Genomic DNA, 17,881 nt, shown 5'->3' with positions numbered 1-17,881 from the left:
CCGCCAGCACCGGGTGCGCGATCGCCGCGGCAACCGGAGCGTCACTTCCTCCGCTGCCCGGCCTCGCCAGCGCGCTTCCGCCCCGCCGGCGAGAGCTCTCCTCCCTCCTTCCCTCCCTCCCTGTTTATGGTGCCCGCCCCGCACCGCCGCCAGCCTGCGGCAGCGCGGCGACACCAGCTCCCGCGCCTCCACGCCATGCCGGGCGGCGGGTCCCGGCCGCCCGAGCCGCCGCGGAGCTGAGGTGAGCTGACAGCGGCTCGTCCGCAGGAGGGGAAGGGGAGATGCTTCCCCCGGTGCCGCGCGCTGCCGCCGCCTCCTGCTCGTCCCGGCGCCGCCGGGAGCTCCAGGGTCGGGCCGGGGCCGCCGGGTGGGCAGCGGGAATGTGCCGGTCCCGGTGCCGGTCCCGGTGCCAGTCCCGGTGGGGCTAAGCGCCCTGCCTGCCCGAGCCGGCATGGGCGGGCGCCGGCGCTGCGGCTCCTTCCCCCGGCGCCGTGTCCCTGGAGCAGAGCAGGCGGAGGGCTGAGGCGGGTGGCGGTGGCTCGGGAGGGGGAGGCTGGGGCCGGCCAGAAACGCTGTGCCGGTCGCCCCGTGCAGCGATGTGTGCGCTCGGTGTGCGGGTGAAGTCCCAGGAGCTACGTGTTTAGTTTGAGGTTTGCCAGGGTGTTTCACGAGAGACTTTGATCTCTGCGTCTTCAGCTAAATAGTCACTTCGGGACTCGGGTGTTTGTATCGCCCTGCCGCCCTCAGCAGGTGCAGGATCCAGCTCTGGCGGAGCTCCGGTATCAGTCCCTGTTGGTTCGTTTCTGCTCGATACCGTGTTGCAATCGCGCTTTAGGTCAAACCAGTAATTCAATAGGAGGGACGTTGTCCTTTCAGCAATGTCTCTAATGCCCTAACGAGACATAACTTTTAAGAACATCTTCAAAACGTTATCAAGTTCTACAAAACTGGAGTTCGTCCTTCAGGGATACCTGTGCTAAAACCTGTCAGTGGCAGGTGAGTGGCCACAGTGCGATGGTGAAAGGGAGAGAGAATCCTCCCAAACGTGTTTTCCTGCTCCCTGTCTAATTTGTGCAGAAGGCAAGAGAGATCTAGCAATCACACTGTATACTGGTCTTCAAATTAATGGTTCAAAAGTAGACTTTATGTTTGAATTTCTGAAAATTGCCTTATTTCTTATATCTCATTTCTCTGGTTGTGAAGTGAGAGATTAACACGTGCTTACTTACCAAACAAAGTCATTTTGTTTGACATATCTCTCTTAAACAGAAACTGGGACAGAAAACTGTGGCTTTGTTTTTCTCTTTTTGGCAGATCTGCATGTGGCATGAAGAGGGGTTGGGCTGAATTTAGAAAAGAATGTAAATGCCTTGTCAAATGCACGAGTTCTTCATAACTGAAATTTACATCCTCTGCTTTTTTACATTGAGTGCTGTAATAGTTTTCCCTGTGCCTTAAGGGAAATGGACAGACTGTTCAGCTGGATGATGGGATAGACCTCAATCCATTTTTAAACTGGACTTTATGTCTTTAATAGCTTTTTCCCTCTCTTACTAATTAGTCTGATAATTCAGTAATCTGTAGGACTTCTAGAACATCAAGCATAATTTGATTTTCTTAGAGTAAGTGTTTAGTCATGTCCTAATTCAGCATTCCTTATCAGAGCTTATGACAGCTATGGCCACAAAAAAATTAGGTATAGTTTTAAGCTTAATTAATTAATTTTGGAAATTTTTTGTTGCCAGTCAGAGCACTCAGGAGTGCTTTGAATGGAGTATTCAGACTAATTGAGATTATTCAGAGGAGTGTTTTGGAGGAGTCAAAGGCAAAATGCCCTGGCAATTCTTCATACACTAGAAATGACACACTTTTCCTCATATTTTTATTTACTTTAGCTTAGCAATTGCCTGGATTGAACTACAGATCTCTATAGGCTAAACTTACGTTTTGGATTTCTTTCCGCCTACTAGAACTGCCAGATATATACTGAATCTTGCATGTGTAAAGGACTACCTCTTTATGACTTGGTCATTATCTTTGAAAAACTATTGAAACCCTAGGAAAATGGTAAGTTGTGTACATTTTTTGTTTAGAAAATACAATGCAGAAAGTTGCTGAATACGTTAAAGTGTATCACAAGGACATTTGAACAGTTATTTTTATGTTAATGGCTGATCGTGCCATATATTTTCTAGTTTAATCCAGCTATCTGTACATGAAAATATTTGAATTTACAGTCTTACCTCATAGAGCCTTATGTCTTTATAATTTACATTCATTGTTGGGTGTGCTGAAATTATTGTTTCCTCCTAATTATTGTTTTCTGAAATAAATCAGAGGTAATCAAAAGGGCTACCTGTTTGTTTGGATTCCAGTCTATGCTTGCACCAAAAGAGCTCCTTAGTTGTATGGGTCAAAAAGATAGTAAGGAGATATTTTTCTTTTCAGTGGTTCTAAATACTTTGTGGATTTACCTTTATTTGGCTCAATTTAAAGCTTAGTTTTCAAGTTAATATTAAAGCACTAGTTTTTTAGTATTATTTTGCTATGTATTAACCACTTAGCCATAGCAAATATTTGCAAATAGTAAAAGGAGTGGTAGGAGATTTCTTCAAAAGTGCTGTAAACACTGCACACTCAGGAAAATAGTCTCTATAAATAATTATTTTTTAAAAATCAATCAGAGAGTATATTCACTTTTTTGCCATATTTTCTTGTCATCACTGTCCCCCACTCCAAACCCATACATGCACAAAGGAAATCTCCCAAGAACCGAAGTAGCACTTAATCCTACGCCTCAATCCTACACCTGGTTTGAGATCTAGTGAATTTGCAACCTGTGGGTTGTATTGGACATCTTCCTTTGAAGTGAAAGTCAGTCTTTATAATGAGGTAAGCAATTTTGTGTTTAGAGCCATTATGGACTATAAACCTTAACTTATTGCTTTCCTACATGTCATCTGTTGACAACTAAAAATGGCTTGATGCTTGGATGGGGACAGGGGCCAGGGAGTGGGGGGAGGCTTTTTGCTGTTTGGCCAAGCTATTAGTAGTAAGGGAAATAAGAATCCAAGGTTCCTTGGAAGCCTGCCTGCTCCATGTGACAGTGTAGCTTCCAGCCTAACGCTGAAAACCTGATTAATAGGGAGTTACTGTCCATTACAAGTCAGTTAGATCAATTGTGCAGATCACTGGAGGGTGAGGGCCTAGGTGCCAATTAAGTGAAACAATCAAGTTAGTTCTCCTTTGAGATAATTTCTGAGCGCTAGGTGTATGGTCATGTATGTTAATGTAAGGATATTTGAAAAAAAAGTTAAACCACTCCTCCTTTGCTATTTTTCGCATGTAATAACATGCTGTTTAGTAGGAAAGCATTTTCATACCAGGTGGAGATTGACTTTGCAGCCTTACAAACACTGCAGCAAAGTTCAGAGCTGACAAAAGAGCCATTCAGCACAAAAATAAACATTTTTAAATGAGCAGATGCCTTGAATTCTGTCCCTACCAATGCTAAAAACACTGTCCATGTTTTATTCCCCTTATAATGAACACTAAGCAGCAATATTTTTGACATTTTCAGCGGAGAGGCAAAGGGTTCTGTAGTGTGAAGATGGTTGCATAAGCTGTGTATTGTAAGGCATTTTGGCAGGGATACAAACTTTTTCACTCTGTGCTTTATCTGTTCTGTGTATACAGAGAAATTCAGTCCCTAGGGCTATCAGTCTGGCATCTTTCATCACCACTAAATTTACTGCAAATGTTTTTTGTGTGCAAGCAGAAAAAAAAGTCCCATTAAACCTTTGCAGACAGGAGCGAAAACATTCAAATAGGTGCTTTTTCTGTTTCTTTCTCCCAGAATTCCTCTTCATTTGATTCTGATGAGCATATTCTGCTGACTCAAATTCACTCAGCATGTTTTTGTCATAAGTCTTTATTCTGAACGTTTTTGCAGTGTTACCTTGCTAAAGAGCTTGACATGCTAAAGATTTTCGTAGTATTTTTTACTTATTAATCTACTTGCGGTATAACTGTGATGTCTTTGAAAATGTCTGGCTAACTGATAAGGAAAGGGTAGAGGGTTTAGTGATGTTAGTGTCAAATATTTCTGTAGACAAATTTTAGCGTGCTGTGTGCTTGCTTTTCAGAAACAGAGTTGCTTAGGAGTGTGAAGTTTTTTGTACTGTTTTTCCAATACACTGTTCCACCTCTCCCAACTGAATTGCTAATGCATGGCCTTAGAATGTGAGCTTTAACACTGCTTTTCTCTGTCTGTGTCATTAATTTAATTTTCTTGTTGTATGTTGTTTGGAACATTAATATTACACTGCAGAGCAAATTCAGATTAGTTCAAAATAACTTTGTTTTTAAAAAAAAAATAACCCAGACTTAATTTTAGTATTTGTTTTATCTTTGTTATATGAGCATGTTAGGAAGATTTTTAGGTTTACTTGGTGAATATGGTATTGAAATCACATGGACATTCATAATATCCACTGGAGGTGCTTTCCTAATGGTTTAAATTTGGAATTTTGTGTGCTTTTAGGCTGAAAGGGAGGGCATGATGGTCTTTATCAGGTTAGACCAACATTTCAGCTGGACCTACATCACAGTCCAGGTGGTGTTCATTCTGTTACAGTGTTACAGTTGACTAATGGCAAAATAAACAAACTGGGGTGCATCTGTCCTGAACTTACAAGTTTGTAAATTGTTTGGTAATAGTTTGGCACCTTCCTTGGCTCAGATTCATGTGTTTACAAAATAAAGCAACATGCACAGTGCAGAGCTTACACATTTGGTCCCAGGGGAATTTTATGACAGTTGGCATATAAAATTATCCTTTATCCAATATTGTTTTGGTAGCTGCTTAGTTTCTTATCTGGATTTCTCTTTTTCTCATGGAAGACTGTTAAAGTCTACTATTTTAACACTGAAATATGACATCATTAACACAAGGAGAAATAATAATCACTCAATGTCTCTATAGGCTGTAAAACTCCTGTCTTGATGTCATTGAAACTATCTTACTTTGGGTTTCAATTGAAAATAGTTTTTACCATCTTACAGTATTAATGCTAGGTTTTGTTAATGTTTGTGGTATTTGGGATTTTGTAATGAAGAGTTCTTTAATGGAAACTACTTAAAGTGGCCTTGATAATAGGAGTTTTCTGAAAAACCGATCTAAAACAAATTAGATCTCTGTTTACAGGCTCAGGTATTGCAAGCATATATTCAAATTCTGAAAGAGAAACTGATAACCATCTGCTTCAGAAAACCTCTCCACAATCTATTAATCAAAAATATGTGTAAATTGTGAGAGACAGCTCATATAGCCCGGCATTTATTTACACAATTAGAACTGAAATGAATTTACCTTAATAACTTCCTGTTGGAAAGCAGAGAGTTGAAACAGCACTTCAGGCTAAATTCACCACTGGGTTTAAGTTGTTTCAGCTTCATTAACTTCAGTCAAGTTACACCAGTGATTAATTTTTGGGGGGTTGTGATTTGCTTAACTTAGGTCTCTTCCGGTTTATATGTGGTTGAGTTCTCGCTCATCCGTTCAAGGGCAAAAAAAAAAAGTCGGTGTGACTGACTTCATGGAGGAGGTTCAGAGCAAAGAAGGGATTTGATCTCGGTCATTTGTATCTGACACTGAATAATGTAGAAATTAGACCATCCTTCCCTTCAGAAATATAAAACAGACTGATGCAAGATTTTGGAAGAGCTCCTGGATATTCTGATTTTCTAATGGTGACAATTATTGAAACTCCAACAATTAGCTCTGTTCTTAACCTTCTGGATGGACTTGATAACAAAGGGACTGCAGGTATGTAATACTTATGGACAGGAATAATTTATAATATTTAATAACTTTTATGGATAGCTTTCCATTTTATTTGTGATTACTTCTGGCCTTGGTGTGATTTAGGACCTCACTGAATATTTTGACAATGCTAGTTTTCTTTGTATTGATGGGGGCTATAAAACTTGCTCATCCCTCATCAATACGTAAAAATTACGGAATTCAATGTCATTATGAAATTCAACTGTCAGAAAGTCTTTAACACTTATTTCTTCAGTGGGACAGCTTTTAGATAACTGCCTCATTCTTCTTGCATCTCCATTTCAAGGCACTCTGTTCTGTCATCTCTGCCTTTTCATACATGTTTAAAGTTTTTTCACGAGATCATGAGAGATTTTATATCATTGTATGTTTTTTAGCAACCTCTTACGAGGTGGTAGAATCTGTCAGCTTTCTCAGGTCCTTGTAAAGATTTGGATAAAAGTGAGTTGAGCTGATTAGTTCTCACAAATATAGTCTGTGTGGATTTGCAGGACTTTTTAATTTTTTTTTCCTGTAAGAAAAATTGTACCTACCCTAGAAAACATGCATAAATTTGTCTTGTAGGAAGTCTTTAATTCTTGTTATGCTTTGTAATCAAACTTGTGCATGTGTTCTGTAGCATGACAAAAATCTGGGCATTCTTCAATTAGAAGGAAAATACAAAAATCAAAAAAAGGCAAATTGCTACTTCTCATAAGACTTAAAAGGAGATTCATGCATCCCAAGGCAAGACCAGTTACTCATAGGTTATTCCTGACCAATGTTTGCCTAAACTGTTTATAAAAGAGCTGCGGGGATGAGAGTTCTCCATTCTCCTAAAGCAGTCTATTCTACTGCTTTTCTAGCCCTGCCCAAGATACATTCTAGTGTTTTGTTGCAGACAAAACCAGAAAATGAACACATTGAATGGTGAGGTCACCTTTTGTTCTAGTGAAGCTTGAAAGCCAAAACTTTTCGGGCATTTGGGGTCTGATCACTGTGTATTTTGAATGCTGACAAAGAGTTTGTTTGTGTGAAGTTTTTGACAGAACTCTGTCATATGTTCTACTAAAAGCTGCTATTTCTTCCCAGACAAACCTCTTGTATTTGGCTGCTGACTGAAACATGTTTTTATAGTAATGTTAAATGTGGAATAGTAGATTATGCCTGGCAGTATATGTTTATCATTGTTTATTAAAGCTGTGAATAAGCAGTATGACTAGGAAGCTTAGAAGTTGAAAATAGCATGTGGAACTTCCTCTCTAAACCTCACTATTCCTGCTGTTTATAGATATGAAGATCATCATGCTTTTAAATGCCACTGACACTTGAGAAATGCTGGAAAGTGCCAAACCACCAAACAGTTCATGCTCAGATATTTTTGTAAATTCAGTGAAATTAGATAAACCATTCCTGTGTCTGGATACTTCTTGGAGGACAGCAGACTTAACACATATGAAGAAATAGACCTCCTAACCTGTATATCTGACAGCGAAGCAGAAAACATGTATAAAGATATTTTATTTTTTTTTACCTCTAGTTCATTTTTTTCAAAGCCAAACATAGGGCCAACTGAACAGTTAGGAGGATTTAATGAGATTCTCTCAGAGCGAGCCTATCCAGTAATGGGATTGTATGGAAGACTATCTTGTGAAACAATAAACTACTAATGAGTCCATGCTGTAAGACAGCACAAGAACGTATTTTTTTTTTCTGCGGAGATGTCAGGTTGGATAATGGAAGCATACAAATATTTTTATTTTCCTTTCTTTAGCAACAGCAGCATTCTAACTATTGTATTGCACATAAAACACAATGCAGAGCAGAATTCTGCTAGCTGTAAGTGGTCTGGCTTTGTGAGATGATTAGAGCTGGATGAAATGCCGACCACCTTTGTCTGCTGTCTCTTTCCTTCTGCAACAAATTCTGTGATGCTCAAGTACATCTTCAGCAACTAGTACTTTTCTTGGTTGTGGTGAGGCAAGGGCACTCTGGTGATAATATTCTAGGTTTCTTTAGGTATATCTTGGTTTCCACATCAGCCAAAGAAGCAAACAGTTGTAGAGAAATTGCACATGCACTTCTCTAAAGAACACATGGGCTTTTTGTTTATTAGCTCCCATAACAGCATAGTAGGCATTGTCCTTTTTCTTTGCAAGCTAATGAACTTGTAATGCTATGTTGCATGTAGTTTTTACATAGTGTCATGTAGCTACTGTGTCATTTACAGTTTCCCCTCCATTGCTGAATCTTCATTTTGGTAGTAAATATAATTAGTCATAAAATATGGTCAATCTTCTTCCCTCTAGGTGGACATTAATGGGCAGTAATAAGAATTTGTAGTACATGTTTTGATTGTGTATGGCCATGATAGTTTTTACATCGGTTTGTATTAATTTGTAGAAGATTATTTATCAATATGAAAGGAGATACTAACATTTAAATATGCTCTTGTAATGTATCTTCACACCAGCTATCAGAAAGATCAACAGATTTTATTGTTTTTAAAATTTATTTGTTTTAAGAAATATGTGGCATAGGTTTAGTCATTCTTTAAATTTTAATAATTTTAGTGTTTCCGCAGTTTTACTTTTTTTTTTTAATGGTCGAAGCAAGAGCTCTGTAAACATAATGATTTTTAAAAATACTTGTTTCGTTTTCACAGAATCGGTTTGCTTTTTTGTTTTCTCTAGGACTTGTAAAGCTGCTTATATTGAAATAAAAAAGAGGGAGGAAATTACATAACCACTGCAACAATAAAGAAAATTGAAATCCTAGGTACTATTTTTTACTTGTCCTTGAACCTGAGACTTGCTTGATTTCTTTTTTAAAAGGATGGGGATTCCACAACATCTCTAGACAACCTGTTTGGTTGTTTATGTAGCAACCTTTTCTAGACTGAATAGTTGTTGCCATATGTAGTGTTGTCCCTTCCTCTCTAAAACTCTTACCTTGCTGTGATCCAGGTTCTCTTCTTTGTGTCCAGCTTCTTCCATGTATATTGTGCACAAAACAAAAATACATGATTGTAATTCATTAGTGTCTAGTAGGACACAATGAATTCTCTTGTGCTGTGTAACACGTGCTGTATTATAGCTCAGGAGAAAAAAACCACTTGGACTCTTGGTCAGTTTTTGGTTTGGTATCTCTTTATGGAATGCTTTTCATCAGAACAAAACAACTGGTTAATCCCTATTTCACATAGGTGTGCTTCATTTATTCCAAAAGATACAGGATATTCTGTTTGTCATAATGAATTTCATGTTACTCCTTCTGGAGCACTTATTGCTACGATTAATTTTGAATTAAATACTCAAAAATGCTTATGACTGCTTCTAACTGCAGATTTGATACAGCTATTGTGTTTTATCATTAAAGTTAATTAAAAGATTGCATAGAATAAACACTGGGAACCAATCTGGAATGCCTGTTCATTTTGAATAGCACAGTGTAGGTGATATAATGGGGAAAACTGACTTTCAAAGAATTAAAAGTCTTAAGTGCCTTTAATTAACATAGAATAATTAAGTGGCATGAGAATGACAGAGGGAAAATAGTGGTTTTGGCAGAGGAGCTATATGAAGGCAGTCAAATGGGATAAAAAACCAATTTGATGTAAACATTTTGAATGTTAGAAGACACGATGTTGTGACCTTGGTCTGTTCTCCAAGATACTTCTGAGATCAGTATCTGCTGTGTGCTCAGTAAACATTCACAAAACCCACCAGCTTTACAGGAAAGAGGAGCTGTATTAGTACGAAAGTTTAGGGGGGGTGGTGGTTTTGCTCGTGGTTTTGTTTTGTTCTGTTTTTAATGCTCTCTTCAAGTTTCATCTGTGCCAGGTCAGGAATGATCCCAGTTCTTACTAATTTATTTTTTTTTTAATTCAAAACACAATCCAAACAGCTGTATTTAAGGTTATATTTCCATAGTAAGGATAGATGGAAAAAAGGCTTTGTACACACACAAAAGTGAGTAACTAAGAAAGTTGTTGGGATTCCATTAAGTTGTATGAATTACATGAAAGAGACCACTGATGACCTTGGGCTTTTTAAAATAGAAATTGACGTAAAATAGAAGCGAGGGTCATGATATTTATCTAATGTACATATTGTTTGTCCTAAAGCAAACAAACATAAAACTAAATCCTTTAATACACACTTTGTCTTTTAGCAGCTTGGCAAATATTTTCCATTTTATTTTTCGTTTATGCTATAATCAGCATGATTACATGTGCCAATTATACGATTCTGTGTGGCAATTGGAACTGAAGCACTTTCATTCACTGGCAGCTTTTAACAGAGGTCAGCACAGTTTTAATCAGTGTTAGCTTTTGTTTCAGTTTTGGACAACCAATGAAAGGAAGAAAGATGGGTCTAGGAAGAAACAAACCTTTTTTTTTGATTAGCATGTTGGTTTGTGTGTACAATTCATTTCAATAGCAAATCAGTAAATACAGGAACTACATGTTAATCATCTGTTAAATATAGTTCAAATCATGATGGATTTTAATTCCATTTTTGTTTATAAGTAAATGTTCTGTGTTTCTAGACAGAGCTAAAGTTTGTTCTCACAGGATTTAGCTTCACTTTGATACCTGCCTGGTGCCTTGGTGAACTAGAAAGGAACTGCAAATAGAAGCATTGAAAACCAGGCAGGAAAAAAGTTTCATCTGGGAGGTGGAAAAATGCTTTTAAAAGATCAAGGCCATGACTGTTCTAAATTCTTTAAACTAGCTCTTTTTGGATTTTCATTCTCTAAGGAGTCCTAAAGGTTGTAGAAAGGAATGGATTTTCAGCACTACTTTTATTTGCAGAAATACTGAGTTTCAAGCAATAACCAAGAAATTTGGTACTCTCCAGCCTCTCAGCTAGTGAGGGACTATCATTTTAGCCAGATGTTCAAAGGAAATGAGTTAACATTTTGTATCAAAATGTTAGCTTCCTCTATAGAAAATGTCACTTGTCAAAAGCATCTTTTCTCATTTTGCACAATCTAATAGGAAACACCTTGTTCAACTGCATTCATATTTCTGTTTCCCTGTGCTGGTTGTTGAACAGATAAACTGTTGTCTACAGATAGAAGCAAGACAGTGGTGATAGGACATCCTGATTTTTAGTTATTGCTGTTAAAACTAATTCCTTGTTGGCTTTGGGCGTCTTACTTCAGTCTTTTGTTTAATGCATCATTTAATCTATGAGCTGGTGAGGACAGCAGTAGTTATTATTTCATATGGTAGTAAGAGTAAGAAGTGAACCTTTCAAGTTGAACATCGTATTTGGAATTTATTTTTAGTGCGTTAGAACAGTTATCATTAAATCAATATAACTAAAGTGTGGGTGTCTGTAAAAATGTCTTCTAGTTCTGATTCTTTCTGATCTGATTGAACTTCTGTCCTCCCCTTAACCTTTCATTTGGTCTTTAACTATCTTTGAGAGAAAATGGCTTGGCTAAGGAGCATCCTCCTAACAAACAGATGCATTCACCAGATACATATCTTCTCTAGAGTTCCCTTCTTTGTCTTTCTGGTGTTCAAGGAAAACCAATTATATGGCTGCCAAAGGAAAATACAACGTGCATCTCTAATATACAATTCATTATTCTTCTAGACTAGGATAGAATATTTCCTTTGGAAGTGACCTACAGTGATCACCAGTCCAACTGCCTGAGCAATTCAGGGCTGACCAAAAGTTAAAGGCTGCTGTAAAGGGCGTTGTCCAAATGCCTTTTAAACAGGCTTGGGGCACTGACTGCCTCTTTAGGAAGCCTTTTCCAGCGTTTGACCACACTCTCAGTAAAGAAATGCTTCCTCATGTCCAGTCTAAACCTGCCCTCATGCACCTTATATGTTATAGGATAGACAGTATTTTTTGTTAGACTGGTATGTCTGAAATAGTTAGCAAGTTCTTCAGGTTGGAAGCAGAGATGAAGTTGTCCTGGGTGGTGCTGACTTTTGTTTTTGTGTTGTCCAGCTGGTGATGGCTTTTTGCCCTCTACATGCTTCCCTGGAACTCCCCACTCTCTGTGTATTCTAGACTGTACTTTGTATAATTGTCTGTGAGGATGTCTCTTGTAGACAGAGATAAGAAGCTGAATAACCCCCCTGTAATCCAGGAGGAAACAGCAGCCTGCTGAGCCACTTGGATCCTCACAAGTCTATGGGAACAGATGGGATCCATCCCAGGGTGATGAGGGAGCTGGTGGAAGAGCTTGCCAAGCCACTCTCCATCATCTGCCAACAGTTCTGGCTCACTGGGGAGGTCCCAGATGATTGGAAGTTGGCGAATGTCACACCAGTCCACAAAAAGGGCCAGAAGGAGGACCCGGGAAACTACAGGCCTGTCAGCCTGACCTCAGTGCCTGGCAAGGTTATGGAGCAGATAAGTCTAAGTGCAGTCACACAGCACTTACAGGATGGACAGGGGATCAGACCCAGCCAGCACGGGTTTAGGAAGGGCAGGTCCTGTCTGACCAACCTGATCTCCTTTTATGACCAGGTGATCTGCCTGGCAGAGGAGGGGAAGGCTGTGGATGTGTCTACCTGGACTTCAGCAAAGCCTTTGACACTGTCTCCCATAGCATTCCCTGAAAAAACTGGCAGCCCACAGCTTGTGCAGGGGCACTCTGTGCTGGATTAGGAACTGGCTGGAGGGCCGGGCCCAGAGAGTGGTGGTGAACGGTGCTGCATCCAGTTGGCAGCCGGTCACTAGTGGTGTCTCCCCCGGGATCAGTGTTGGGCCCAGTTCTGTTTAATATCTTTATTGATGATTTAGATGAGGGGATTGAGTCCACCATCAGCAAATTTGCAGATGACACTAAGCTGGGGGGGAGTGTCGATCAGCTGGAAGGCAGGAGGGCTCTGCAGAGGGACCTGGACAGGCTGGAGAGTTGGGCTGATTCCAGTGGGATGAGGTTCAACAAGGCCAAATGCCGGGTCCTGCAATTTGGTCACAGCAACCCCAATGCAGCACTACAGGCTGGGGACAGAGTGGCTGGAGAGCAGCCAGACGGAGAGAGACCTGGGGGTTCTAATCAACAGGAAGCTGAACATGAGGCAGCAGTGTGCCCAGGTGGCCAAGAAGGCCAATGGCATCCTGGCCTGCATCAGGAACAGTGTGGCCAACAGGTCCAGGGAAGTGATTCTTCCCCTTTACTCTGCACTGGTGAGGCCACACCTGGAGTACTGTGTCTAGTACTGGGCCCCTCAGTTCAGGAAGGACATTGAGGTGCTGGAGCAGGTCCAGAGAAGAGCAACAAGGCTGAGGAGAGGCTGAGGGAGCTGGGGCTGTTCAGCCTGGAGTAGAGGAGGCTCAGGGGAGACCTCATCACTCTCAACAACTCCCTGAAAGGAGGTTGTAGCCAGGTGGGGGTTGGTCTCTTCTCCCAGGCAACCAGGAGTAAGACAAGAAGGCATGGTCTTAAGCTGTGCCAAGGGAGATTTAGGTTGGATATTAGGAAGAAATTCTTTACAGAGAGGGTAATCAGGCATTGGAATGGGCTGCCCAGGGAAGTGGTGGATTCTCCATCCCTGGAGGTTTTTAAGATGAGACTGGATGTGGCACTGAGTGCCATTGTCTAGTAACCGCAGTGGTGTTGGATCAAGGGTTGTACTTGATGATCTCAGAGGTCCCTTCCAACCCAGCTGATTCTATGATTCTATGATTCTATGATGTTATTGGAGACAGTGTCAAAAGCCTTACCAAAGTCAAGGTAAACAGCATCCATTATTCTCCCCTCCTCTGCTGAGCAAGCCACTTTTCTGTAGAAGCCCGTCAAGTTGGTTAAGCATCACTTACCCATCATAAATCCATGCTGAGTACTCTTGATGTCCTTCGTGTGTTTGAAAATGGTTTCTGGGATAACTTGCTGTGTCACCTTCAAAGGACTGAGGTGAAGTAGAGCAGTGTGTAGCTCTCTGAATCCTCCTTCTTGTCCCTTTCTAAGATAGGAGTGATGTTTCTTTTTTTTTTTCCTCCCAGTCATTTTAGCAACTATTAAGATGGTAGATAAATAATTTGGGGAAAATCTTTTTAGTAATCTTTATCAGAGACATGTTTCTATGTATGAAGGAAAACCTACTTATTCTTTAGGACTTTTTTTCAATTTTTCTACAATTTAAATTCTTCTAGCAAGTAAAATGAAACATTATCTTGCGTATTTAGCAAGTGTGTATTTCATTTGCTTCAGTCATGTATACCAGGTCATAAGAGTTAAGAAAGACTGGTGAAGACAGGTATCCTGAAATGTTTTTTCATGTAAAGGAAAGCATAGGAAGCTGCTGTAGGAGGCTTATTTAAGCTCTTCTATAATACAGAAGCGCTTGCTGATTACTGGCTTCACTATTTAAAACAAGTGAGATAAATCTAGTGAGATGTACATAATGGAGCTGTGTTTCATGTATGTAATTGCTGAGTTGAAGCAGCAGTATTGCCGTGCTTCTAAAGGCTAAAGATAGGAACTGATACAATAACACTCCTATACAAGTAACATGTAGCTCTTCTGCTAAGTTACCCTTTTTTGTTCATGAATGTGTTTAGTTGCAGCATTGATTATAGTTGCATGTTCACAAAAAGGGAAAATTGACTCCTGCTGAGAGTAGGTGGGGGATTAGGTTTTTTATTATCAAACCATCTGCTTCTGTGTATACTGAAGACATGTTGAATGTTTTCTTGAAAATAGTGTGACAATTTGAGTCAATAAACAGGTTTACTTGCATTTAATTCTTGAAACAGAGTTAATCTATCTGCAAGTTTGATCTGATAACCATCACTGGCAGAATTAAATGTTGTTCTACTTTTATTCCTCCCTGGTTTATTTTTATTTCAGGCAACCTGTGATCTTATGTGACAAGAATGCTTTCGTTTTAGCCATGGATTTAAAATGGGGGGGAGGGGGCAATAGGGTGGCTTCTGTTTATCTTTTTGTTTTTCTCATTACCTCAGCTGTAACACTCTGAGCATTGCTGTAAATATCAGCTGTACTATTGAATAGGTAACTGGAACCAATTATAACTGGGTAGAAATATGACTTTATAAGGTTTTTTTGTATGCAATACAAAAATATTTATATCCTTTGCTTTAAGATTTTAAATGACTCAGTGCATTACTGTATGAAAGAAATTCTCCACACTTTTAAACTGTATCACTTGGCTAATGTGATTCCTTATTGGTTGGCATTGGATGAGGTTGTTTATCTATTATATATATTATAAGTGCTTCTTGTGGTTCTATATTTTAGGTTTAAAAATATCTGGAGAGAGATTAAGGGGTTCAACAAGTAACGCTCTAATGGATGACAGCGAATTTCCACCAAATGATCTGCAAATAGACTCAAAGGACACTCTTACTGCTAACTGTAGGGTAGAAAGTTTGGCATCTCATTTGTTTCCTTCAGCTGACGAAAATGAAAATCAACTTGACAGTGATGGAAATGAAGTTCTGACCAGTAGCAGCATTGCTATGGGACGACAGGATAAAGGTGAACAGGATAACATCAATAATAATGAGAATATGGACAGTGGAGACTGTACCCCAAGCTGTACAGAAAGTGAGACTGAGAGGAGATCTGTAAATGTCCATATGGACCCTCAGCTGGAGGAAAAGCCTATTACGGAAAAACAGTCAGGTGGAAAAAGAAGTCCAAGAAGCAAAAGAATCTCCAGTAAAAAGTCTAAAGGTACTTTATTTAAAAAGTTCTTGTTCTGTTTACTTAAAAAATAACACTGTAGTTTAAATCTGTGAGTTAATAAGAAAATTATATTTTAGTTGTCATACTACTTTTTTTTAGCATTTCACTAAAGGTTTGGTTTTACTTTTTTTCCCAGAAGTGCTAAAAGTTTTTAGTCAGCTTCAGATGTAGATGTTTTCGCCTTCTGTATTTAAATAGTGGCTATGTAGAAAGTTTAACACATCAAGTAAACAGGAGTAGAGGGAGGTACATGGTTTCAATATGGAAATTGGACTTACTTCCAAATCAAAATAGACAGAATTCAAGTAATATGGTTTTATTCATTTGAACATTGTGATCAAGTGCAAGATTTTTGTGTCTTGATCCAGTGTCAAGATTTGAAATTTTGTTACGAGTACCAAATAGTTTGATCCTGGCCTGCTGTTGTCAAAATTTACTTACATTTTTCAAAGCTTAACAGATAGTCCTAGGATGTGTGTTTTGGGTAATGAACTGTTAAAAAATGTGTTCCTACCAATTTTTGATGTTACTTTTTCGTTAGAGATTTTGGATACGAATTGGATAAGGAAACTGTGATGTTTATTATATGTCCTTAAGTGAGATTCTTCTTCCCTTTTTGAAGGAGTAGGATTTCTTGTAACACAGTGTGTCATTATATTAGGTTTTTCCCATCCATCCTAAAGGTTATGTGTCATAGTGCTGTAAATATGTTGATTAAAATCAGCATGTTTCATGCATAGGTTTCTTTGAAAGCTACTTGGAAAAACTGATTCGTGCCTACTTTTTTTCCCCCATGCATTTTAAAATAGATTACAATTTTCCTTATAAATGGCAAGTCTTTTGTAACCTAATCTGGAAACTGATTATGATTTTAACAGATGATAAAATAGGTAAAGATGGGAAAAGAAGGAAGCCTTGCATTCCATATCTTGTACATACAGACAAAATCTGGAAAAGAAAAATTATATTTTCTCGTGGAGATAAGAGCATTTTGAAATCTGTCATAACAGGGAGAATAATTTCTCAATACCTTTCTGCACCATTTAATAAGTATTTATTTAATCTGTAGATTTAAGGTTTAATAATAGCATAAAATATTTAAAATGAGATTAGCAGAAGTAATTGAGAATCAATCATCTGTATGATGGGAATAACAAAAAACAAGTTGATGAAAAGTTATACATGTGTGTGGACAGAGGTATCTGATGCACAGTGAGAGGAAGAAAAGGAAAAAACCTCACCTGAACACTGAAAGTTAAACTTTGCTTGTAGTCTCTCTCCATTAATTTGTATTCTTGTTGGTAAATGCAATGAACTGATGCAGAAATACCACAAAATGAGCTGTCCAAAGTAGAATGAAGTTTTAAGACAAAAAACAGATTTCTGAAATAATAGAAAATTCCATGGAAAAATCCAGCAATGTAAAATACCACAAAATACCTGCCTGCAAAATTATTTAGAGTTTTGTTGAATTGTTATGAATAAACTCTTACTACTTTATTAATAAAGGACCTTGATTGTTGTAGAGGAAGATCAAAATATAAAATTACTTTGTATCTCCCATTGTTTATGGGCTGATATACATTTAGCTTTTTAGATACTCTCCTCTGATGGTTCTTCTGTTTTCACACAATGCAGTGACTGTGTCATGATTTTTTGATGTTGCAAATGTCTTTATTTTAGTGACAATCTTCCATTTCATTTACAATACCAGCTTTTTTAAATGATTCTGAGTATCCCTCTATGTAAAAGAACCAAAATAGCTTTGGTTCTAGTACTAGTTTTGGTACTAGTTGGTACATGTCTTTGTACTAACTCAGACTTAAAGGAGAGAATAATCAAAGTAGAGGGGAAGATCCCTGAGTGAGTGAGAGCAGAGCACCAGACATGCAAGCTGGAGTCTCAAACTAAGTTATTGCATTGCATGTATTATGGTTCAACATTTCCTCTGACAGTGGCCAATAGGGGATGTGTAGGTGAGAGTATAAGGGCAAGGCAGAGATGTAGTGATTTGTTCTCATGTTCTGCTTGACATCTACAATCTACAATTATTCATTCAGGACTTTACCAAGTGGGAATTGATAGACTGTAATACCTTAGAGTGAATTTGTCACCTGACTTACAGTTGGTTTCTTGCATCCATTTTGGTGTCCTAGAGTAAGTAGTTCAAAGATTTACATTTATTTATAGTTTGAAGAAGCACATCCTTTTAGCTCTCTTGATGCTGCAACAGAATTATTAGAGTAAATTGACAAGTCTGTAGCTTCTACATCCCATTTTTTCTCACATTCTCTTGTATCCTAATTATAGTTTTGAATATATACTGTGATTATCTATGTTTAAGGAGGACTGGTGATCGAAGAACTGATG

At 38.8% G+C, this 17,881-nt stretch overlaps 1 protein-coding gene across 5 annotated transcripts in view; it reads left to right on the top strand.

Annotated features, from left to right (window-relative positions):
• Positions 1-154: 154 nt before the first annotated feature.
• CNST (consortin, connexin sorting protein) overlaps positions 155-17,881 on the top strand; it is a 49,428-nt gene continuing 31,701 nt past the window's right edge. The window contains exons 1-3 of one of the 5 annotated variants that reach the window (XM_032682737.1): positions 155-241; positions 1,971-2,067; positions 15,062-15,499. In XM_032682737.1, coding sequence (XP_032538628.1) covers positions 15,112-15,499 — 388 coding nt within the window. In that variant the 5' untranslated portion in view covers positions 155-241; positions 1,971-2,067; positions 15,062-15,111. The other 4 variants (XM_032682739.1, XM_032682736.1, XM_032682740.1 and 1 more) reach the window with 4 other exon arrangements.

The sequence above is a fragment of the Chiroxiphia lanceolata genome, chromosome 3 (assembly GCF_009829145.1).
Source record: "Chiroxiphia lanceolata isolate bChiLan1 chromosome 3, bChiLan1.pri, whole genome shotgun sequence".
NCBI classification, from domain to species: Eukaryota; Metazoa; Chordata; class Aves; order Passeriformes; family Pipridae; genus Chiroxiphia; species Chiroxiphia lanceolata.
The sequence above is the reverse complement of the archived record's forward strand: the minus strand, read 5'-3'. Positions and strand labels throughout refer to the sequence as shown.